Below are 25608 nucleotides of genomic sequence, written 5' to 3'. Positions count from 1 at the left end.
GTCTGAAACATAATCCCCTGGACAAACGTCTAACGTAGAACCGCTTGTTGCTACCTTATTCTGGAAAGCGCCTGGTATGCACTGCGCATGCGTAGTTCCTTATGTCAACAAGCAGCAGGCTCAGATTTTCTAGTGACATGATAAACCAAAGACAGCGAGGTGAGTTTTCCTGTACGTGTCTTTTTAAGTAGGTATTTAGTTACTATTAATTGCATATTAGACTTTTTTACTCTTGAATTTGAATATGTTTTTTATATTTAGGTTTTGAGTAATATCAGTGGTCCTCAATGTGGGGCCCTGGTGCATGGATTATTATTATTATTATTATTATTATTATTATTATTATTATTATTATTATTATATTTCTTACAGGATAATTATTAGCCTGTTTGGTTTGACCCTTGAAATAAAGGGGTTTAATACAAACCTTGGTAACTTGAACAACAAGTTGGACTATAAATAACAACAATTTAGGCCTGACCTGGTTTGTGTGTGCAAGTGTCAGTATTCAGCTGTATAGCACTAATAAATAGCCATGCGACAGGATTTCTTAGTAGTCTCCAGGCATAGGGGAAGTTAGTACTTGCGCTTAGTTAGCACTATGTTTTCCAAATCTTTGCATGAACAACTGAAAGAATTTTTTGGCTGGATCAAGAAATAGGAAACATGGCAAGCACATCACACATGACATTGTTGCGAAACTTATTAATAATTTCAAAAAGACTGGACATATTGTGGACCACTGTGAAGGAGAAATCCATGAGCATCTACTGATAAATGCACAACTGATGTGGTGCTGCATACGTGGTCTGGCATAGATATGTATGGAGACTTTTGGGACACCATGTATTATTGCATACTTTTAAAATATGTTCTGTTCCACTGTAGGGTCTGTGGAAATGATGTTATAGTTAATTGGGCCCCTGGTTACAAAAAAACTTGTGAACCTCTGCTACTGAGAACCAACATGGATAATACAGTGTGTTGAATTCTGCTAACGCTCTTCTCTAGGAGTCTTGCTGTACAAAGCAGTACAGAATTAGCACTGTGTGTTTGGGGCTTAGGAGTTTAACATCACCTCTTAATAAGGTTTAAGTGCAACACTAATTATCGGTTAAGTGATTAATGGTAATTAGGCAATATGTATTCTATATACTGTATATTTCATTATTTTCCCCATTTTACTTTTGTCATTATTTTGCCATTAACTCATGATTTAATAATTACTTTACTCCTTGGTGATTTGTTTGAAATAAGCTTTATACCTTGTAAGTTGTTTGTAAATTCTTCTTTTTCAGAGGATGTCAATTGAATTAGACGTATTTGTGGGCAACACCACCATCATCGATGAAGAGGTGTACCAGCTGTGGTTGGATGGATATTCAGGTGTGGATGAGTGTTTACTCATAGCTGCCTGATTTTGCACAGTGTCAATCAGGGAGCCACAATCCAGTCCAAGCTTAGGTTAGCTACACTTAAAGTCTTAGTATATGTGTCTTAGTATATACTTTAGAAAAGGTTTCATCCTGACTAGTAAACTGGCTTAAAAGTGTATATTAAAGGATTAAAACTAATGAAATCTCTTATTATTTGTAAACCTAGCATTAATAGCTGCATCACAGACATTTTTGTTTTCAACTGATTATAGATTAAAGTGTGTAGCTTTCTTATAAAATAGTTTCTTATAATAATTCCAGGCTGTTAAAATAACCATCAAAATATGTAATAATATGTTGCCCATGTAAGATGATCTTGGGAACCGTATTGTACAAGTTAAAATATGTTATAGTAATATGGTAGATGTAAAAGAGCACAGACTGTGCTTAATTCCTGCCTTTCAAGAATCACAATGTTGCTCATGTATTCTGCAGTCAGTGATGCGGTGAGGATGCGGCTAGAGAGTGGTGCTTTACGTGAGAGTGATGCTAACGGAGAGGTCCTGCACAGTGACACCATGGACCAATACAGAACCTTTCAGATGTGCGAACGGCTTTTGCACTGCCCTTCAAAGTTAGCTAATCAGCTCCTCTTTCAGATTCCTATCCAGCGGCAAGCTATGCTCATAGGAAGGTATTGTCTGAAGTGTTTATCTAGAGCAGTTTATTATAATTTGCAGACTACAAATATAGCATATAGTTATATGTGTGGTGTTGATTCATTTTGTGTCTTTGTTTATGTCTAGGTATTATGAGTTTGACCATATGTTTGCCAGAGAGGTTTTAGGAAAGAAGCTTTCTAAAGGGACCAAGAAGGACCTGGATGATATCAGCTCTAAGACAGGCATCGCTTTAAAGAGCTGCCGTCGTCAGGTGCCTCAGACTTAAAATCTCTCAGCTGGTGCTGTCAGCACTTACAGTGGAGAAATAGGGGATAGCCTAGACCTATTTACTGGGCATTAAATAGTATTTAATAGATTTTGATAATAGTAGTGTACATACTAAATGTACAATAGGAAAAGTATTGTGTAAAAAGGATGGCTGTGCAAATTATGCTGTTTGCTATTTATTCAATAAGAACATACAGTTCAGCTGCACAGTAATGACTAAAATGGTCATTATATATTTTTATTATTAAAATCATGACGATTTTCTAAATAGATTTAGAACACTACACTGAAAAAATGAACATTGTTTACAGTAAACTATTATCAGTATATATGATCAGTTAATATAGTATTAACTCAAGAAGATGTTGGCACTGATAAGAACTAGAGCTATAGTAAAATGTAAATGTACCAGTATGTAAATGTAAAGGTTCCATAAATGTAACCGTTATTCAGGGCTTTGAAAATACCTTATTAAATCACATTGGATGTACGAAAACGTGCTGCTATTCAATTTATGGAAACAGTGCATGCTTTTGAATTAAGCCAATTCGATGAGGGTTTTTTCAGTGTTTTGTTGCACTTTAAACTACTTATGTATAACGACTCATTAATTAAATGATTAAATTACAATAACTTAGATAGAGATAGATATTTCTTTCTTTCTTTCTATCTATCTATCTATCTATCTATCTATCTATCTATAATTCAGTGTGCAGCCCTGGTACTGGGCACAGCACAATGCACTGATGTGTGAAGTACAGATATGTTATTTCAGATATTTGCTGATTAATATAGTACTAAATAAAAAGTTTGTACAATCACTTGTTTATGCCTAAATAAACATGTATTTAGTATGATTAAATAGGTTGCATTATTTGGGTTGAATATAAGTGATTTAAGTGACACTGTAGCTTTTGTCTCAGTTTGACAATTTCAAGCGTGTGTTCAAAGTCGTGGAGGAACTGAAAGGCCCCCTGGTGGAGAACGTGCAGCATCACTTCCTCCTGTCCGATTCACTGGCCAGGTGAGAACTCAGGCAGCCTCAAAAAATGTACTTAAAATGAAATAAATATAGCTCTGAAACTGATTATTCAAAGTATTCAGTTTTCTTCATTTCCTCACAAGCACAGTCCTCCATTCATTCATTATGCCACTCAATCTGCTCTTCATCATCCCATTCACCTGACTGACTCATTTCTCCCTTGCAGGGACTACGCTGCTGTCGTATTCTTCGCTAACAGCCGCTTTGAGACAAGCAAGAGAAAACTGCAGTATCTGTCTTTTCAGGATTTTGCCTTCTGCGCAGGCCAGCTCATCAGCTATTGGACTGTGGGGGCTGTTGGTAAGATGCCTTAGTTCACAGTAATGTACAAATGTTAATGCTTTTTTTTGTTTTAGTTCCAGGTAAACTAACCAGGTATTTGCTTTCTCTGGGTAATTTTCACTCTTCGTTATTGTATGTCATACAGTTTATTAACATCCCCTATATAATATGTAAATTAAAGTATCTTTCCAAGTTGGACAGTTTTTTCAGAAGTTTTGTTAACATTCTTGCTAATGAAGAAAATGTTTTAGAAAATGGATTGTTTCTGTTGTCAGAGTAACAGAACATAAAAAGTCATAGTTTAAACATGTCTGTATATTCTGCACTAATGCAGCCTCACATTTCACGTCTTTCCTTATCATGCTAATGCTTTGAAAATAATAATAAAAAAAGTTCAAAGACCCTAAATAAGCACAACAGGGCAAATGGATATTGTGTTACGTATTATGATTTTAAAATGAAATCCAGGGTTTAGTTTGCTGGCAAGCCAACGCAAACAAAAATCCTGTCGGCCCTGTTGTTTACACCACTCCTAAAAATAGACGCCGGGTTCTTCATGCCAGTGGAAAACCAAGCACTGCTTATCATTAAGCCAACACTTGGCTGATTTCTGTCTGGAAAATGGTAATAACGGGCAACTGGACGCCATTATGGAACAAAATTGATGGACAAAAATTCCAAGCTGTTTTAACACGTATTGCCCCTCTCTGCCTATTAGATGACATGATGGAGGACATGGATATAGATCTGGAGAAAGAGTTTTTGCATGATCTAAAAGAGCTAAAGGTTCTGGTTTATGATAAAGACTTTCTGGATCAACACAAAAGGTACAGATGAAGCTGTAATATCAATCCTGTAAGCAGTTACGAGTGTTTTGAGGGTTTCAATAATTCTGTTCCTGTTGCAGCCTTGTTTGCTTCCAGCTTAAAGGAAAAATCAAGGTGTTCACTGAGATGGAGGCTAATTTTAAGGTGAGCCTTTGGTCATGATGTTTCTGACTTATCATCCAGAATAGTGTGTAATTTGCACAGTGAAAGGAAATAACAGTCATGGTCCATGGTATGGGTCAGTTAACAGGCAGGAAAGATCAAACAAGGAGAATCTATTGACGTAAATGTAAACAAGGGTGTGGGTCAAACCAGGATTCACAGAACAGTGCACTAGAAATGCTTCACAGGAAATCACATGACCAATACCCATGACATACTGAAACACAAGGGCTTAAATAGACAAACAAATTAAAAATGAACCGAGAACAGGCGATCCATTATGCATTAGGTAGTTAAACCTATGACAGGGGTGGAGACGAGACCAATAAAAAATGAACATGGCTATATAAACAAAAACATAAAACACAGTAGCACTGCTGTTCACACTGGTAACTGCTGCATGTGCTGAGAAAGAGAATTTATGACATAGTGGTAGGTGACCCACTTAAAATCCCAATAATAAAATTGCTTTGTTAAACATTGAAATGAAAAGAATGGAAAAAAGTCTTAACTGCCATGGTGGGTGTGGTCAAATATGATAATGAGAACACATGATTGGCATCTCAATGTCAGATACTATCAGCTTGCTGTAGCTGAAATAAACACAATAGTGTAAGTGGAGAGAATAAAGATTTGATAAAACCACAAGGAATATAAACAGCATCAGTGTTTTAAATGGTAAGGAAAAAGCTTATCCAAGCCTTATTCAACACTGAAAATTCATGGTTTTTCATGAGTCACATCAGTTACATCAGTGTACAAAACATTGTCCTTATTATGATTCACATTTGCCAGACACTTTGTATTCAAAAATAATTGAGATGAAGGTCCTTGCTTAAGCACCCAACAGTTTTTGCAGTGCATGGATGGCTGTGAACTCAGAACCTTGTTACACATTGAAATGTTTTGAAATACGTGTGATGTGTTTAGAGTTTCTGGTGCGAATCTGAGGGTTGATGCTGTATTTTTGTACATTTACTTCATTTGGCAGACACCCTTATCCAGAGCAGCTGGCATTTTTCTTATTTGTATAGCTGAACAGTTTGCTCAGGAGCAAAGAAGTGGCAGCTTGGTGGACCTGGGATCTGAACTCATTATTTATGAGAGATAGTGGAGACACTGGGCTCATATTTTCAGAAAGCAATGCTTTTATACGACTCTCTGCTAGTTTGCAAGCTAGAGCTACAAGATGACAAACATGATGGCACTGATGGTAGGATTAACATGAATGTCGGAGCTCTGCAGCCATATCTGCTTCACCTCTTTGTTGTGGGAAATTAGTGATTTATAATATTGTCTGCTGAAAATCTCAGGATAAAAAACTAATTTGTTATATTAAATATTTAAACAAGTTTAAAGCAGGTTTCCATTGACAGATAACCAGTTTTCATGATCTGCAAGAACAGAAACTGAGTGTTGTGTATTATAGCACCTCTGATTCATACTCAGTCTTTATTTAGAAGCTGAGTTACCACTTACTGTACATAATAATTGTACAACCTACACATCAGCATTCCACATTTCATTCACAATTTTACTTATTAGCATGAATATTAATTAATCCGTTTCCTCTGAATTTATGCGCATAAAAGAGAAAAAAAGTTGTGTGTTGCTCATACTTGCACATAACTGATGACTTTGATAGCAGGCTCTAAATGTGACTAGGTGTTGTTTAGCACTGATCTCACCCCCAATGTGGGAGACTCACATTCCAGATGAATGAATGAACAAAAGAGAACGTGTGTACATGGAGCTTTCAGTGGATTTGTCACTGTCACCAGCTTCATGAGTCAATTGCACGTTGGTGATTAAAATGCCCAAATTTAGTTGGGGTTTCTAATAATAACCTGTAGCATGAATCAATCTGGATATTTCTCCTTTTTATTTAAATTAGGATTCACTTTTTTTAAACTCGTTTTTAAAATTCATTAAAACCTTTTACAAGTGTGAGTTTATTAATGACTCACAATTCGTTCTACAGAATCTGTCCCGAGCGCTGATCAACATCGCATCCAAACTCACAAACACCAAAGACGTGCGGGATTTGTTCATCGACCTTGTAGAAAAGGTAATTCCTCATGTGTGAACTTTTGAATTCTGTCTATCAATGCAACATCATTTAAGTGTCTTGATCTGTTTAATTACCTAATCCACATGTACTGTTCTCATACCTGCAGTACATAATTTGAATTTGAATTTGTACATACTGTAAGTCCGAGGGTCTGACATCTACGGTTTAACCCTAATTAAGGTTGACATGGGACATGTAATAAAAGAAACTTTTATTTCAAATCAACTTTCAAAACAAATGCTTTGAGCGGTGGTTATTTTTACTTCATGCCAAATTTATCTAAGGTGAACTATAAGTACAAAAATGGAAATTAGTTATTTTATTAACTAGCAGTTGCAATTGTCTTTTGCCACATGGTTCTTATTCTTATAGCTGCTCTTTCTATGGGAAAAAATAATCCAAACCCAATACTGCCACATTCAGACCCAAACAACACGTTCCAGAACCAACATATTTCATAAACGAAGCTTAAACAATGAGATGGTTTCTATCTCAAATACTCTTATTTACAATATTTGTACCATATATGAAATAAATTAGATATAGTGATGGTTTTTCCTGGTTTAGATCACTGTCTGAAATACTACTTTCTCCCATCAGTTCATTGAACCCTGTCGATCAGATAAATGGTCCGTTGGAGATCTCAGGCTTTTCCTCACTCACTACACCAGCACTGTTCACACACTTGATGCATTCAGGTTAGTGTGAGTAGGGGTATCTATGAGTGTGTGAACATTTCCACATGTTAAAACAATATGAGACTTTCTTAAAAGTATTCATATGTCTTCTAACAGGTATCAAGTGCTATGGGAGAGGTATATGGGTGTCATGAAAAGCTGCATCCTGAAAATATACCATGATTAAAATGGTGATCAGGACCTCCAAAAGATTCCTGCAGTGTCAGTCACATTCACAAATTTCTTTGTATTAGTTTAGATGTTTGCACAAACAGATCCCACTCTTTATAAACACCTAGTGCAAAAATTTGCATTTGGTACTGTAATGCATATTAAGTAAAATGTATACTTTTACACAACGACGTCTCATAACTTTTTCGTCCTTTTTCCTTACAATCTATTGTGTGCATACTGCGGTAGATACAGCATAAACGTCCTCTGAATGGGAAGTGGGGGAACTGTAATGTTTTCTCCCAGTAAAAAAAAAACTACCAGTGTACAAGTATTTGCCTGAAGGGGTAACTCAGCAGCAGGGGGCTTTATTTACCCCAGCAGCTTTGGAGACAGCGGATGGGAGTTTGGGTGTGTGAGACTTTTACTGCCTTGTAAAAATCTGTGAACTGTGACAGCAGTCACCCCAATAACCCTCAGAAATAATCTTAAAAAATCCTCCAAACCAGAGCAGTTATATAACCTCTGTATGACAAGGCTCGCTTAAACTGATGTTCAGAGTGTAATATTAGCAGTGTCTCAGAAACTTCAGTCACCTAAATTACCTTTTTGTATTGCAAAAGCCACCAGAAGCTTACCATAAAGCTTGAACTACCGTTGTCTCACTGGCCTCCTAGTTCCATTTTTATGAATTTTGGTATCTGGTTAATTTAATACCGGAACCAGCTTGATACTCTGGGGTTGTGATTGGCAGTGTTATCATATCACACAACAAAAAACACCACTAATAACCCCAGCTCTGGCAGTAAAATAAGATGATTCTGGGAAAAAGTAAGGCTAACAGGAACAGTTCAACTGTATGCTCACTTAGGTGATATGCAGTCCACTCCGAATGTATGGAGACAGCAAGGCCTATTATTTTTTAACGCTGTACTATAGATAGGTCGCTTTGATATCGAAAAATGTATGTGACAATAGATCATAATTTCAGTTTTCATTTTATGATATTTACATATAGATGTGTTGAAAAACTTAGAGCATGTCACCTTTTGTTGAACCTGGCCTTATAAACCCAACCACCATTCAAATAAACAAAAATATCAGACAGGTGATTCTTGTTGCCCAGTGGTATCCTGATAGGTTGCCTATTTAAACAATTAATATCTCTGAATATCTACTTTAAGTTTGGACCGTGGGTTTGTCTGTGAAGACTACATTTTATGTTTAAAGGGATACACTAACATGAAGACCAGAGATCTGGGAAAATCTATCAGTGCCATTGCACAAGTATTGGGCATAGCCAATATAACTATTTGAAATATCCTCAAAATGGAACAAACCACTGGTGTACTAACAGTCTGACATCAAAAAGGTCAGCCAAGGAAAACAACAGCAGATGACAGAAATTTTGTGAGAGCTACAGTATGAAGAAAAATCCAAAAGCAACACTTAGTGACATTACAACAACCTCCACAGGGTAGAGGTGAAGATATCACAATCCACCATTCAAAGCAGAAATTTAGAGGCCATACCACAACATGCAATCCACTTCTGAGCAGTAAAAATCAAACTAAGACAAAGAGATGAGCCACAAAAATTCTGGAACTAAGATTAACCATGATTCAAAACATAAAGGCTCACAGGTCCAGCACTGTGGAGGGTGTTCACGGGCATGTTGCATGGTTGCTTCTGGAACTGGATTATTAATCTTTATTGATGATGTAACTTATGATGTTAGGAGCAGAATGAATTCAGAAGTCGATAGAAACATTCTGTCTGCCAATTTAATGAGAAATCCACCCAATTTAATTAGGAAGAACTTCATCATACAGCAAGACAATGATCCAAAACACACTTCCAACATAACACCAGACTTTATTTACTATCAGGGGAAATAAATAAAAGATTTTAGGCTGGCCAAGTCAATCACCGAATATAACCCAATCACAGAAGAAGAACAGTTTGGTGACGTCAGTGGGTTGAATTTATAAGGTGTTTAACAGCTAATCAGACAAAAGTACAATGTTAATTCAAACACATGGCAATGACGTTGCAGTTGCTTTTACTATTGTACTGTACTGTGATTGTTCCGAATCTTCACTCACATCGGTAGAAACAAACTTGAACTAGAAACTCCAGTGCCATTAGTTCCAGTTTTGTGCGTTTCCTGTTTTTGAATGTGCACTGGAAAAATGTGACCGTGATCACAATGGTTTAAACACACGCCAATGAAATGATGATGCAGTTGAACCAGGACCCCTTGGCTCTCATTTTGGGTCTTGTGCCTGAATGTGCAGGGGAAAAACACACTAACTGTTCATAAATCTTAGGCTGATTAAGAAATACAGCATGTTTCTGGCAGACAGTGGACTGTTTTCTGGACTATGTTTCTCTTGTGACCCTCATTAATTTGTGTCGACGTTGCTCAGGCCTCCTTTCAGCCAGGAAATCTCCAGCTGAGGAACCTGGGGGCAAGGGAATAGTTACTGAAGCTTCATACTGTATGGATTGAGTAAACATCACAACAGATCCAAATGCAGCTAAAAATCACTGCTTTAGTAACTCTGACTTTTAGAATTTGTTTCAGAGGATCTGACTGACAGAGCCCAGGTGCATTGTTCTCATCACACTGGCAGGAGACAAGCAACGACACATGTTGCTTGTGTTTCTTACTGCTTGAGAGATGAATTTGGAATTTGGGCCTGAGACCAGGAATTTGAATCCTAGGGGGTTAGAAGGAGACAGGGCGGGAGAAGGGTGGCAAAGGGGGAGTAAGTGGGCTGTCTTAAGTTGATTTTATCTCTCACACTCACTGGGAGTAAGTCCACCAACTTGCCCAACTCTGAACTATTCAGATCTTACTAGAAGCACTCACTTTCTTATGGTAGGGTTTTTTGGAGCAAAAAAGAGTTACAGAGTCACAGGAGTAGAAGAAGGAGCAGAATCAGGAAATTCATATTAAGGGACGTGCATAGAGTAAGTGTTTCATTTTTACTTGTCCATTTGAGTTATTCATTTCAAATTTTATCATCAAACTGAACATTTGTTTTCTGGATAATCCCATTTTTACCAGAATAAGAGAAATATATGGCTGCTGTCATGGAATGAAAAAGACATTTAATTGACATCAGATGTAATCATGTAGATTAGTGTAGATAACACACACTGTAACACTGAAAACCCCTATAGTTGTTATCTAAAGCTTGCTGCCTTTCAGTCACATTGTGTTAGCTAAAATCAATTAAAACCACTTCAATTAAAACCACATATCAGAGAATAGAATATGATGAGATAATAAGATCAACATGAAAGCAAACTAGGCTCAGAGTAAAATTTTTTTTTCCCCAGATAAAAAGTTGATGAACTGTACTATTGTATCTGACTGGGTTATACCAAGAATACTTAAATTTACATCTTTGTATCTTCAGTAGAGTGATATTTATATATTTATATTCAGGCACTATGTGTGTATACACTGTATGCACTACATGGTCAAGACGTACATAGACAACTGACCGTCCAACTGTCCATATGTGCTTTTTGAAAATTTTTGAAAATGTAAAGGCATGGCATTCATTTGGACTTCGTTTTTGGAGATTTATGCTGATTCAGCCATAAGAACCTGAGTGAGTCAAGGTGGCCTGGTGTGTTCATTGGGTTTGAGGTCAGGTCTTTCATGCCTATCTTGGCAAATCATGTTTTTATGTGCCATGCTTTATGCTCAGGGGGATTGTCATGCTGGAACAGGTTTGGTCTATGCCTTTACTTCAAGTAAGAGGAAATAGTAATGATATAGGATACAAAGACATGCTAGACAATCTTATATTTTTAACTTTGTGACAAAAGTTTGAGGAAGGTCCACGTATAAGGTCATGGTCAATTGTCCAAAAACCTTTGGCCATACAGTATTTGCACAGCCATGGTCCTAAAGCTCTAAATACAGACCCCATTTTAAATTAGGTTGTAAATATACACTCTGTTTATAGTGTTGTCAGGCAATGATTTTGTGCCACAGATTTTGTCACAATGAAACCTTAAGTATATTTTGGCATGAATGGAAGTAAATATAAGATCATGCAATTTTGATTTCTACCCGACAAAAAGACCCATAGCATCAACAATCTACAACTGTATTTCTGTACTATAACTCTTTTTTTGTACACCTGTATGATTTTAATCACTGTATAAAGACATTGTGCAGACATTCTCATAAAGGAAGTCAATAATTCTCGTCATCTTTAGAGTTTGGGTATTGGAACACAAGTAACAAGAACAGAGATTTTTCTAAACATCAGTTCTTTCTTTTCCCAAAAACCATGCTGTTAACATTAGATCCCAGGGTACTGAATACTATTGTGTAACTTTGTGATTTTGGGAAAGCAGCCTCAGTGTGAGTATTTCCTTGCAGTGCTCGCCAGGAATCATTTTCCAGCACAAACATCAGGAGCAGCTGTAGACTACACCTCATATATATACAGGATATATTTATAAAAAAATACATAAATGTCATTATTGTTTTTTACATAATCTTTGCCAGCAATGTTTCTTTTGAGATTTTGTCATACCACAGTGTTTTGATATGAGTAAAATATTTGCTCAGATTCATCTCACATAGAGTGTTTAACTTTCACGAAGCTTTTATAATGCTCTGGGTGTACACTCAGCATTTTTATTTCACCTCCAGTCTAAACGATTTACATCATTTGCAGGTGTGTTACATTTGGGATGTCGGTTAGTGTTTCTTGGTTCAAATTTCTCTCTCTCTCTCTCTCTCTCTCTCTCTCTCTCTCTCTCTCTCTCTCTCTCTCTCTCTCTGCCTGATTGGTGGTTGTGTTAGAGTCTACACAACTGCTTCTACATTCATTTTAGCACGAGTGTGTGTAAATATGAAGGCATTGTGCCGTGTGCTGCTGTGTTTCGCGCTGGTCTTTCTGTCTGTGACGAACTCTCAGTCACCTGTGGGGACCGGCACTTACACGGTAAGAACCAGAAGTATCTTCATTATCTTTTAGTTTTAAAGAGGAGGTCTAGTGCCACATCTTTATTCCTATTATAATTAATAATTTATTTATAATAACTTGTGTTTAGTTGAAAAAAACTGTCAAGTGTACTATATATGTACTGTATAACACAGAATTGATATCAGTTTGCTGGCCAAACAGTTTGAAATCATTAAGTGTGCTATTCCTTGATTATAAATTGTGGCATCTAAGTAAAAATAAATATGATTTTCTGGCTAGAAAACATTGTACTGAATAAGAATTCACCCCTTTGAATGTAGACTTTTAACCATTATATTTAACTGATGGGGAAATTGTTTACAAATGAAAAAGCATAAAATTTATGATTAAATAATTATTCTCCTGTAATGTTGTGAAACCTTTAGATTAGTTATGTGCCACAGTAAAATAATTAGATGAATGGTTTCAATCTGTGTGCAAATAAAGGATCACATGATCTCAATGTAAGTATTCCTGTTCCTTCCGTGAAGCACCCAGAGTTTATTAGAGGACATATCTAAACTAACAGACTCATTATGATCATAGGACTATCAAAACAAGGGATGTTGATGCACCAATGCACAACATTATTATTATGATTATTATGATTATGATTATAGTCACTGCTTCTATATACTGGATATATTCCCAGAAGTAGATACCGGTATTATATAATATAACTTGCATTTACATTTATATTTACAGCATTTAGCAGACACCCTTATCCAGAGCGATGTACAAAAGTTCAGATTTTTTAAATATATACTTAAAACACACAGTGAAAATAAGTGGGAGTTTAAGTGTTTCTGCAAGAGGTAGGTCTTCACCCGTCATTTTAAGATGGCCAGTGACTTAGCCATTTGGAAATCATTGGAAAGTTCATTCCACCACCTCATAGCCAGAACAGAAAAGAGTCTGTATACCTACCTCAATAACCTAACAATGTAATGTAAGAGACCTGAAAGGTACCATATGAGATGGGGTTACTAATTGTTTATTTATCTAGCCATTCCCACTAGTTTGTTCTTCAGTACAGGAAGTAGCCCTACTTATAGGAGCCATTAATGTTAAGCTTTTTTAGAGCCCTTTGCAACCTTTGGGTTAAATGTGGGATGAATTGTAATGAAAACATTGACATGCACTTGGCCCTTTCCCAACAACCAATCTCACTTATCTGCTGAAAGTGTATAAAAACTACATGTACCTTGTGAGTTGCCTTCAAATGAAAAGGGGCTGTTCAGTTTGGATTGGAGATCATTTTCCGGGCTGGAAAAATGTTAACAGAATCTTGAAAATGTGAAATTAATAAGATTCATTAAATGGCCACATGAAATCTATTTTTTTAATGTATCTTTAAAAGTTTATAAAAGTTTAGAAATACTTTCAAACATTACAATGTGCACTGATAAATGACCCAATATAGGCAGTAATTAGTGAAACATTCATATCAGCACATTGGATTTGTTGATAACACAAATCTATGTCTGAAGTGTTAGTCCTGTGTATTTTAAGGCCAGACATGTTTTGCCAGTATGACTGTTTTGATGTAACTGGCGATCTTTGCAGATACAGTATGTCTCGAGTTATGTGTGAAAATGTGTCTCGGTATGTGTCTCTCTGTCAGGAGTGCACAGATGGCTATGAGTGGGATGCGCAGAACCAACACTGTAAAGGTGGGTGTCAGGTGATTAGAGCAATGTGATACAGTGATTCAGTGATTTGTCCTCTGATTAGTATGATAGTGAGATATTGCAGGCTTTCTGTGCTTGCTGTGATCTTTTTGCTGTCTGTCTTTAGAATTGCCACCATGTTTCAGGCTCTCCGTCATCCTTTATCCCTCTTTACTCTGTCCTCAGACATAAACGAGTGTGAGAGGATTGCAGAGCCATGTCAAGGGGAGATGAAATGCTTTAACCACTACGGTGGTTACCTGTGTCTTCCACGCTCTGCGTCTGTCATCACTGCCCCCGAGCCTGCTGTCCAGACAGACCTAAGTGTTTCTGGGGTGTCCAATGGGGCTTTCAGTCCCTGTCCTGTGGGCTATGAGGCCTTGGGAGAGAGCTGTATAGGTAAGATATAGTGGAAGAGTGGCTTTCTTTCTGAATATATCCAATGTACACAGTATGTATGTATTATCACCTTAAATCAAACACTAGTGGCTTGAACTAAATGGAAATAACAAGTTACGTTGCAGAACCTGAGGACGAGGATGAGGATGTACAAATGAGTACTTTTGAACAAACTGGAATCTAAGAAGAAAAAAATCTAATTCATTGTGTCTTCTTGCATGCTTTATAGCTACAATAACTAACTAACTAGCATCAACCTTTCATTTTGTAAGCTAATTTTAGCATTGTGTGAGAGAGCAGATTGCTATAAAGGGCCATATGATAAATATAATTATTTTCACAAGTACTTAAGGAATTAATTAACATGTTACAGCCAAGATTTTTTCTATTTGATTTACAGAACAGTTTAAGTTCTGGTAAGCAACCTTTTGATCAAAAAAGAAAATGTTTATTGGTTGGATAATTATCCGCTCCCCTGGGTCAGTATTTGGCTGCAATTATAGATTTGAATTATAGAAAGACTTCTGGAATATGTCTTTATGAGCTTTGCACATCTGGATCCAGAAATATTTGCCTATTCCTCTTGGTGAACCCTTTGCAAATTCATTACATTATCTCAGTTAAATCCTACAAAATGTTGGTGGACCTTATTTTTCAGATATAGATGAGTGTGAACTGGACCTGCATGACTGTCAGCCGAGTCAGCACTGCATAAACACACTCGGAACATACACCTGCCAGTGTACTGATGGCTACAGAAAGATCGGCCAAGAGTGTGTCGGTGAGACAGATGACTTTCATATGACCGACCCTCAGCCTCATCCACCTCTCTGTGCCAGTATGAGCCAATATGTTAACTATTCTCTGTCCTGCTAGATATTGATGAGTGCATGAACCGCTACTGCCAGCATCGCTGTGTCAATTATCCTGGATCTTTCTCCTGCCAGTGTGAGCCAGGCTTCCAGCCTGCTGAGAACAACCGGTCCTGTGTGGGTGAGTGATTAACACAACATTAACCAAACACTCTAGTGTTAGACATCAGAAACAATAAATATTTTATCTCTACAATTACAGTTCTATAAACAGCCAAAAACCCATCATATGAGCACAGGACAATCTATACTGGTGAAAGCAGAGACCACAGCAGTTGCAGGAATTGGTTTATTTTTCAAAAGACAGTCAAACAAATTTAAAAATGATTTCAGGTTCTGAGCAAAAAAAACAATTAAAACATATCAATAACCATATGATAATCTTAGTAAAATTAACTAAAAAAACAATTTTTTTAATACTGCATGGATGAATTTCATTTCGTTAACATTTCTGAGAGCCTTTTAATTTAGTCTAATATCAAAATTGGTTTTTATTTTAAATGTCTATATATTTTCTTTTTATTCAATAGACTGAAATGTCATTTAAGAAAAACTATAAACCTTTTTTTCTATCATCTCAGTGGTTAGACTTTATTGTGGATTATATACTGTGTATGGCTATTATTTTGATTTTATTTTTTTTTTTTAAGAAAATGTGTTTCAATTGCACATTTAAATGTTTTGAAAGAATCATTCATTTTGTCCAGGCCACCATATTTCCCCTGAATACTGTAGGTTTTTCTTCATTTTGTATTAGTATTGTTATGTTCTGTTTTTTTTTTCAGATGTAAATGAGTGTGAAATGGGAGCACCATGTCAGCAGAGGTGCTACAACACATACGGGACATTTCTGTGTCGCTGTGAACAAGGCTACGACCTCGACTCTGATGGCTTCACATGCAATGGTGAGTGTTTAACTGGTACTTGAACTGGAAATATTTTCATAGATCTAACTAATGAAAATGAGGACAAGTGATTTGAACTTGAATATCATGTTAGGGCTGACAAGTTTGGCCAAAAGTATTATATGTTAAATCTGTTAAATGTGTGTGTATAAACAGTATGTGAGGATGAATTCTGGCTTATAGCTTAAACAAGCATAAATAATTGGCTTTTGGTTAGAATTGGATTTTTCTGCTTTTAATTAGTTTGACACTTCACCTTTATGAAACATTTGACGTTTTCATGCACAAATAGCTCAAGGTTTGGTTCTGAGCTTTAGCTAACATTTAAATGAAACCTCAGAATGGGGAAAAATGTGATCTCAGTGACTTTGACCACAGCATAGTTGTTCAGCAGTTCTGTCAGGGACACAGGGATAAAAACAGACCCAAATGCAGGATAATGTAAAATAAACAGGTTTAGTAACTTAAAAAACACAAAACAGGGACAGGGACTTGACAAACGACATGACAAAGGACGAGACAAAAGACGACGATGATTCACGTCTAAATAGACATGACAATTAAACACACGAGGAACAGGTGTGCAGAGGCGGGGAGGAAGAGACAAGGGCGGGGCAGACACGTGAACATAGAACATAAACAAAAGCATGTGGCCAAACTCTGGTCTGGATTCTGACAAGTTCAGAACCTGCTAATTCTAATAAGATTTACAAGGAAATACAAAAACATACAATGTGTGGCAGTTGTATGGTTTGGAGAGATTAGAGGAGTGGTTTGCGCTGATAGGAAGGGATCTCGAATAAATAACTGTGGTGAGCAGAAAAGCATCTCAGAAGGCACAACACATTAAACCCTGAGGCAGGTGGGTTACAACAGCACGTGACCAAGTTCATCTCCGGTCATTGTGGGGCTACATTTGCTCCAGTTCTGAAACTGGACGTTTGAAAATGGGGAAAAACATCAGCCGTCCCAATACTTATATAATCCAGGTTGTAATTGTAACTCCAGTAGTATTTTCAATAAATTATTTAACAAGGAGGAAGATCTTGATATCTCATCACATTGAAATTGAGTACACAGTTGCTCTGCTGCTCACAGATACCCCAACATTTGCTAAAAAAAAATCTAACAGTATTAATTATATAATAGTACATAGAATATACTATATAATAATGTGCTCATATTTGATGAGCTATTGTCATATTGCTATCAGCCATCTTCATCTGTCCACAGACATTGATGAGTGCAGCTACTCCAGTTATCTGTGTCAGTTCCAGTGCGTGAACGAACCAGGTCGATTTTCCTGCGTGTGTCCACAGGGGTATCAGCTACTCGGCTCACGCCTCTGCCAAGGTAAGGCTTCACTCTTTTTTCTCAACTCACACCCACTGCACCTAGAACATCATCACCATTCCTCAAAATGGCAGAGGAAGCATGCTAGGTTGGTGGAAAGTGACTCATAAAGAAAAAATATTCTACATTCTAACCTCCCAAAATCTGCCTATTTTCAATGTAGTATTTTTTGTTCATGATGTTCCTGTTGTGTGTAGATGTGAATGAGTGTGAGTCAGGCACCCATCAGTGTACAGAAGGACAGAGCTGTGTGAATATTCATGGAGGATACCAGTGTGTGGCCTCCAATCGCTGCCGTGATCCTTACATCCATGTTTCAGAGAAGTGATTGAAACACATACTCATATGCACACACTATTTGATTTATAAATCTTCTTTTGTAAATTTATGATATTGAAAGTATAATTTAGCATTTTTCACACTAGTCTCTTTAGATTAATGTACATCACATTTCCCTGTACTGAGAAAAGAACAGAAAATCAATTCACTTAAATCTTATTTCAGTGGAAGCCTAAGAATTTGTTGATTCTATAGTCAAATGCATAATGTTTTTTTTTTTAAATTTCTGGGAGGGGATTTACCTGCAAGATGATACCCCAGAGTGAAGGCTAACGAAAGCTTCCTCCAAGACACATGAAGCAGTTAACCATATCTTTCTCATGTTGCATCACAGAGCAGTGTAACACACACTCAGGAAGGCATGCTCACACAGACACCCACAATTCATAAGTATTGCTGTGATTGACAGTGGAGAACATGCCATCCTTCCCACCTAATTTTGCTTCCCTGCTTCCAAACTGTAGATGCCTGCAGCATCGCCAGAATTCAAACTCAGGATATCTTAATAGGGTAATTGCTTTGCTAGGCATTTCCATCATAGTTGTATGGGTCTAAGTGTAAGTTCTTTTTAGGTGTAATATTTTTTACTACATTTCACCAGTGTTGGGAAATAGACAAATCTAATAAGTAAAGCTTTGGAATGACTCTTATTTCTGTCTCAACCTTTATTGAAATCTCATTATGTATATTTATGTGTATTGACTGACTTCATCAACTGCCCACAGACTTCTTCTATACTGTAAGTGAGTTTTGAGTAAACATTTTCTGTTCATTTCTGCAGTACTAGGAAATGTCATGTCTGTGGGAACGACATAAGGAACAGATGTAATGGATAAAACCTAGCTTTAAAAAACACTGGAGTATTTCATAAATCCACAGAGGCTATACAGGAAATATCAGTGCCAACTGGGTTTTAGCACCCAATCTGTTCTTCACATCCTCTCCTGCTCTCACTCACACTCTCTCTTGCTTCTCTCTCAAACCCACAAGTCGATGTGTGTGTCCGTCGGTGAAACCAGAATGTCGTGACCTGCCTTTCTCCATCGTGCACCGCTACATGAGCATCACCTCTGAGCGCCCTGTACCCTCTGACATCTTTCAAATCCAGGCCACCAGTGTCTACCCTGGAGCCTACAACACCTTTCACATCCGCTCAGGTGATGATGCAGGAGACTTTTACATCAGGGTAAGAGGAGATTTCATTTTTCCAAATCATTCTTCCAAATGCATTTAAACAAATCGGTGTATAATTACCTAAAGTGATTATCCTGTGCATTTTTAGCAAATCAATAATGTCAGTGCCATGTTGGTTCTGGCTCGGGATGTCAGAGGACCCAAAGAGTATACTCTGGACCTGGAGATGGTTTCCGTCAACCCCCTGATAAGCTACCAGAGTAGCTCAACCCTCCGCCTTTCCATCTATGTAGGACCTTATGCATTCTGAAAAAAAGGAAAGATACCAAGGATAAGCAGGGAATTGTAAGGTGCTTCATAAATAGAACACTTTTGAAGGTTGTCTTTCTAGCGCTTCCATAACATCTTACTTAAACTAATTTTGCTTTCACAATTTTTACAGGGTCATAATATTTATCCATTCATTGTAGATACTAAAATATCACATGAATGGCATAAATGGATATAGACTACTTTACAGTTCTTTCAAGAGAATCAGATATTTGAGGAGAATGCATGTCCTTTATGATTGTTCAGAAATGTTGAGGAGAATGAATGTCCTTTATGATTGTTCAGAGATTATTGAAAATAATACAATACACGACGACGTTTATTTTAGAATTCTTTCAGAGGAAACCAGAACAGTAATGTTTATGTAAGCTGCAATGTATTTGCAGCAACCTTCCTAATAACGTGTTACCATGTACAATGGACGAGTGTGCATAATGGCAAAGAAGTGCACAGAGCTCTGAAATTTGGCACAGCTGCCTGTGAAATGATTTCCCCCTCAGTGTGACTTAGTTCAGCCTGATTATTCTGGAATGTGTGAAATCATAGGTACATTAATTTCTCTCACTTTTCACCATAGATTCTCATACACACACACACATCCACACACACATATACACACACACACACACACACACACTCATACACACACACACACACATACACACATGCAGACACACATATACACAAACATGCGCACATACATACACATACACACATACACTCATACACACACACACATACAGACACACACACACGCAAACACACACATCCACACATACAGACATATAGACACACACATGCACACATACACACACAAACACAGACACACACACATACACACACACACACACTAAACCATGATGGACTATGTTGTTTAAATATCACTTGGAGAGTTAAACAATCTATGAACATATTATTATTAATATTCATGTTTCCACATACATTGTATCCGTAAACAAAAGGAACACATTTGTTTTATTGATAATCCTTCCATATAAAGTTCTATATGAAATCTAATTCTTGATCATCACTTATTCCACAGTAAGTAACTGATGACAGAAAACACCTCTATGTCATCATGATCATTTCAAAGACGGTTGAATAAAATTGTTTCTTATTTGCTGTTTTTTCTTAGTTAACTCAGCAGGCATAGTTGTATCAGATTTTTGTTTTTAAGTCTTACCAGTCTGTGGTTTTCATAGTTTCCTTTATATTTTACTAATTTGCCAGATGCTTTTGATGCTTTTTTGAGTAGATGATGGTTATGATCTTTGCTCAGGATCCCAACAGTGGTAGTGTGACAGTGCTGACATTTAAACTTCTGATCAGTAGACCAATGCCTTAAATCACTAAACCACTAACACCTACCTACTGTTCTATATCACTTACTGACATTTTCTGTAATGCTATCATGTTTAGCATATTGAATAATAAATTGTCTGTGTAGTTTGTCATTAGAAAATAGAAAATAATCAACATAAGTACCTGCATTTATATCCTCATTAAGGAGATCCTAATTAAATAAATATGCTTTTTTAAAAGATCAATATTCTCTCGGTTTTTGTTTTGGTCAGTTTCCACCCCTGTCTCTGCTTTATCAGACAACATCTATCAACCTGGGTGTAAAGACTAGCACATGTTTCATTTGAGACACACAAAGCTAAACACCACAATGTTCCAAATTGAGGCTCGTGCTGTATCACAGTCCAGCTGAAACTCTGATTGGGAGAGAGTAATACCATCCCTCTCAGTCACGGAGCATTGACTCATTGGACTCCTGGTTTTGGTTGACTGTGGCATTGAATATGTCAAACACCACACCAACACTGATGCTGCATAACCTGCTTTCACATATTTTCTTTTAAACTTAGGGCATGTTACTGATCAACAAATCATAGGCAAGGCATCTGCCTTCAAGGCTTTCCATGAAGCATACATCTTTAAAGGAATAGCTTGATCTCAAAGTACTGTTTTGGACATGGCTTTCATATATATATAAAAAAAAAGTACTTACTTTTACACATTTTCTTTATTAAATTGCAAAACTGTTGATCATTAGACTTAAATTATGTTCACCATTCAAATTATATTTACTATCTAAGTTAGTAGTTATTATAATGTAATCTAATTTTTTTCAGGGCCACACTTCAGTCTTTCTGACTAATAAGAATCATAAATTTAACAGTAATGAGATATAACTCACAGTTAGCGATGAGATTCGAAGTGACCATTTTCACATTTTGATGAATCTTCAAGTCTAAAAGGATTTCATTTTTAGCATCACATATAGCTTGATGTTTGTGCATACGTTATCTATGTGTATCTATCTATGTTCATATACCTTGATTGCACTAATCAGCAGCCTCCACAGGGTGACAGTGTAACACAAACACAAGCTGTGGAACAAACGTGTGAGACTCATTTTTAGAGAAATAACATGATAACAGAGAGATGATTTTCAGGAGTCCATTGAATAGAAAACAGGGCGGGTTTGTAAAATGATCAGTACTTTGCATTACTATTAAAAGTCTAATTGTGGTAAATATACGCACAAATTGAAATAATTTTTGTTAGTATGTTGCAGTTAATTGCATTAAAGTATAAATCATCGTTAATAACTAATGACAGCTGCATTTAAACCTCAATTTATGTCCAGATGCACTATAAGATGCATGCGGCATTTAAACAGTACAAGTGATAAATAAAATTCTTTGAGTGCTGTACATTCTTAAAATAGAATTTATTCTATTTTATTTTATAAAATTTATTGAATGTTTTGGAGGAAACTGGGAGTCTCTCGGATGATGTTTTGTGCTATTTTTCTCTCACAAGAGAAATAAAATGAATACCCACCGTAGCTGACTGAAATAATATCTGCTTTATTCAAGGTGTTATTAAAGGTTAGGAAGGAATTAATTAATGATTGAATTAGAGGTTAGGCTGTGTTAAGAATAAAACAGGACAGGATGTTCCATACAGTTGTAGAACAATAATTATAGCTGAAGTGGTGTATAATTATTATGTGTTAAATTAAATTAAATGAAATTAGATTATTAATAAACAATACAACATTTAGCTTTTTATTTATTTAAGTTATGTTGTGCAAAATGCACTTATCAAGTTCTCTTACCAGCCTCTATTTTCTCACTCTTTTTTTTTTTTACAAACCGAATGCAAACTGAATGTTACAAAGCTCAGACACTAGAGACTCCTCCCTTAAAAGATTCATAAATGTCTTCTTATAGAAACCTCCTTTGTGAAATTAAATCACTTTCTAATAATTTTATCTTTAGATTTAGGTCTCCACAATACACATGCATTAATGAGTACAGTAGAAAGGATGACATACTGTGTACTATATGGCAAAAAGTATGTGGATACCTGACCATCACACCCATATGTGAGCCTTCACCAAACTGTTGTCGTAAACTTAAAAGAACACAATTGTCTGAAATGGTTTTGTATGTTGTAGCTTTTAGAGATTTTTACATGACACAAAGTGTGATCCTAGACATGGTTTGCCATGATTGATACATGCTGTCCACACATCCCACTGAACATCTTTGAGATGAATCGGAACACTGGTTGCACACCAGGCCATCAGTGTCTGACCCAAGTAATGCTCTTGTGGCTGAATGCTCAGAATTCCTCGAACCACATTGCAAAATCTAGTGGAAAACCTTTCCCGAAGAGTAGAGTGAATGTGCGTTATTGTGAACCTGGGAGAACGTGCAATATTAGAAACCTGTGATTTTCCTTTCAGAGCTGCTATCATAGATTATTAATAGTAATGAAAAAACCTTCAGACTAATTAGACTCAAATGGTTTTAATATGTGAGATGTTAAGCCACGTTTACAAAGCAGCTCGAATTACACACAGATCAATAAATTCTTGTTGCTTGTAAATATATATGGTATTGTAGATATGTAGATATATTGGTGGCATTTTGTTAGCCCTCTCTACTCCCATGAAAGGCCATTGGTGGCCATCATTGCTGTGAATTAGGTGCTGAAACATAAAGTATGTGAATGTAAATGTGTGTACATACTACTACATTATTTGACACATCAAATTAGGTAGATGTTCATCAGCTAGCTGACCCCAGGACTGCTGTTGAGTGGATTTAAGGTTTTTCATACCTGTAGTTACAATAAGGTGTTCCCTCCATTGCTGTAGCTGATATATTAGCTCAAAGCACCATACACACACTCACACTGTGTGTGTGAGTGTGTGCATTATAATTATTGTAGTAGTGGTTACAGTCTCCAGCTTGGAGTAGATGACCTCACTCATTGGCCAGTGCTGGTACAACAGAGGCCTTGTGGGTAGAGCAGCAGATGGAAGTAGGTGGGAGGTAGCGGACATGTGACTTACAGGGTAAAGCAAACCTTCAGACCTTCACTTCACTCTCCTTGGCTGCCCTTTCTGTATTTTTGATTGAGTGAGTGATTTTTGATTTATTTATTTTTTTTACGGCATCTTCAGTCTCCTGTTTATTGAGTAATTTGTTTAGAAACTTTTTTAGTTCAAAATGATTTGCTACAATAACATGCGGTAGGAGAATCCCTTCGTTCAATTGACTCATGACACTACGTCAGTGGCTGGTTTGTTTTAATGCAATAGTCATTACATAAGCACTTATCATTATTTATGATGAAAAACAACAACTAGGATGACAAACAAGCAACATAAAAGGCACGAATTGCAAAAATGTCACTCATGATTCCGTATTTAGAGGTAAATGTTAAAAATGGTATCTAAAATGTTAAAACAAGGGTATCACTGTCTATTTTTGTGAGAATACAGAGGCCGGGTCAGAGACACAGTAATTTCCTCTCCACCTCCTCATACAGCACATCACTGTCAGGCTTTTAGAAACATCATGAATGAACTACCTCTGACAGCAATGAATGATGAACTAATCTCTGCCAGTGACTGCAGTGATTACAGGGTGGCCGAAGAAAAGGCTGTCATGTACTTGTGTAATTGTAAATGGTGTCACTTCGCCCTTCCGGTAACTTCCTTCTGAATTTGCTAAGTAAAATGTCACACTTGCTTGATCCTATTTCTGTAACCAGCAGCATGGCAGTGTACCAGTCTATTGTTGAGAAAGGCTTGGGATGGTGGTTATGTTAAACACACACACACACACACACACACAGAGAGAGAGAGAGAGAGAGAGAGAGAGAGAGAGAGAGAGATAGAGAGAGAGAGAGAGAGAGAGCGAGGACATATGAAGATAAAATTCAGGTCAGGATTATTTAGGTTTTTTTACTTGGTTTTATTTAGGCTGTTGATTTGATATATTTTTTAACTAGCTATTACACAAAACATATTAGACTCCAAAATATTGAAAAATATTATTACATTGAATGCGTTTCCGGTATTTCACGCCGTTCTGTAAACTGTAGAGACTATTGTGAGTCAAAATACCAAGAGTTTTTTAAATACTCAATCCAGCCCATCTGGCAGTCACTGAGATGACTATTGTCACCCATTCTGAACTTTCATATCAATATTATCTAAAGCTCTTGAACCTAAGCACTGTGATTCTACCACACAAATGGCTGATTGGATAACTGCCTGTCCACTGTATTTTGTATTAAATATTCCTCATGCAAATTGCTTCAGGGGTTTGAATTCAATCAAATACACTCTGTATTGTTTCAGTCCCTCTCCCATGACCATATATTCCCAGTTCCCAGTTTAGAGTAGATATGACCTAATTTTGACTTAGAAATTACCTTCACATGATCCATTCAGCTTTCCTGTTTCTAAGAAAAACCTGTAGTTGCATAGAAACATATCAGAACCATCAATCATGGCCTTAATGTCTTGGACATTAAATAAAATCCTTAAAAACCTTTAAAAATTATAACCGATGTTGCAATGATACAACATACAAATGTCCAATCCACAATAAAGAAGTCCAAAACCACAAATTAAAAAGTGAATTGATTAAAAATCCTGTTCAATGGAGACCAAGGAAAGTTAATTTTAGTGATCGAAAGGTCCTCTGTGATATTCTTGTTCTGAGGAAAATGCTT

At 36.6% G+C, this 25608-nt stretch overlaps 1 protein-coding gene across 6 annotated transcripts; it reads left to right on the top strand.

The window, feature by feature from the left end:
* Positions 1–103: 103 nt before the first annotated feature.
* LOC132860139 (acidic fibroblast growth factor intracellular-binding protein B) lies at positions 104–21107 on the top strand. 6 transcript variants are annotated; one of them, XM_060891229.1, is made up of 20 exons: positions 104–159; positions 1299–1386; positions 1872–2070; positions 2183–2309; positions 3250–3350; positions 3535–3668; positions 4369–4477; positions 4558–4621; positions 6621–6707; positions 7311–7408; positions 12396–12537; positions 14183–14231; positions 14415–14627; positions 15286–15408; positions 15504–15620; positions 16285–16404; positions 17638–17757; positions 17955–18081; positions 19087–19282; positions 19379–21107. In XM_060891229.1, exons 2-20 carry the CDS (start codon positions 1302–1304, stop codon positions 19538–19540), a joined length of 2373 nt encoding a protein of 790 aa, XP_060747212.1. In that variant the 5' UTR covers positions 104–159; positions 1299–1301; the 3' UTR covers positions 19541–21107. The 6 variants fall into 6 exon arrangements, with proteins under 6 accessions (XP_060747212.1, XP_060747217.1, XP_060747213.1 ...); XM_060891230.1 differs by having other exon boundaries at positions 154–171; XM_060891231.1 differs by lacking the exon at positions 104–159 and having other exon boundaries at positions 1337–1464.
* The last annotated feature ends 4501 nt before the right edge of the window (positions 21108–25608 follow it).

The sequence above is a fragment of the Tachysurus vachellii genome, chromosome 17 (genome assembly GCF_030014155.1).
Source record: "Tachysurus vachellii isolate PV-2020 chromosome 17, HZAU_Pvac_v1, whole genome shotgun sequence".
NCBI classification, from domain to species: Eukaryota; Metazoa; Chordata; class Actinopteri; order Siluriformes; family Bagridae; genus Tachysurus; species Tachysurus vachellii.
Note: the sequence above shows the minus strand (reverse complement) of the source record. Positions and strands in the feature narration are given on the sequence as shown.

What these genes read in the sequence shown, in the direction of transcription:
- LOC132860139 (XM_060891229.1), top strand. Translation starts at nt 1,302, where the DNA reads ATGTCAATTGAATTAGACGTATTTGTGGGCAACACCACCATCATCGAT. An exon ending in AGATGGAGGCTAATTTTAAG is followed by an intron (nt 4,622 to 6,620) that starts GTGAGCCTTTGG and finishes TTCGTTCTACAG; the next exon opens with AATCTGTCCCGAGCGCTGAT. An exon ending in CAGGAGACTTTTACATCAGG is followed by an intron (nt 19,283 to 19,378) that starts GTAAGAGGAGAT and finishes GTGCATTTTTAG; the next exon opens with CAAATCAATAATGTCAGTGC.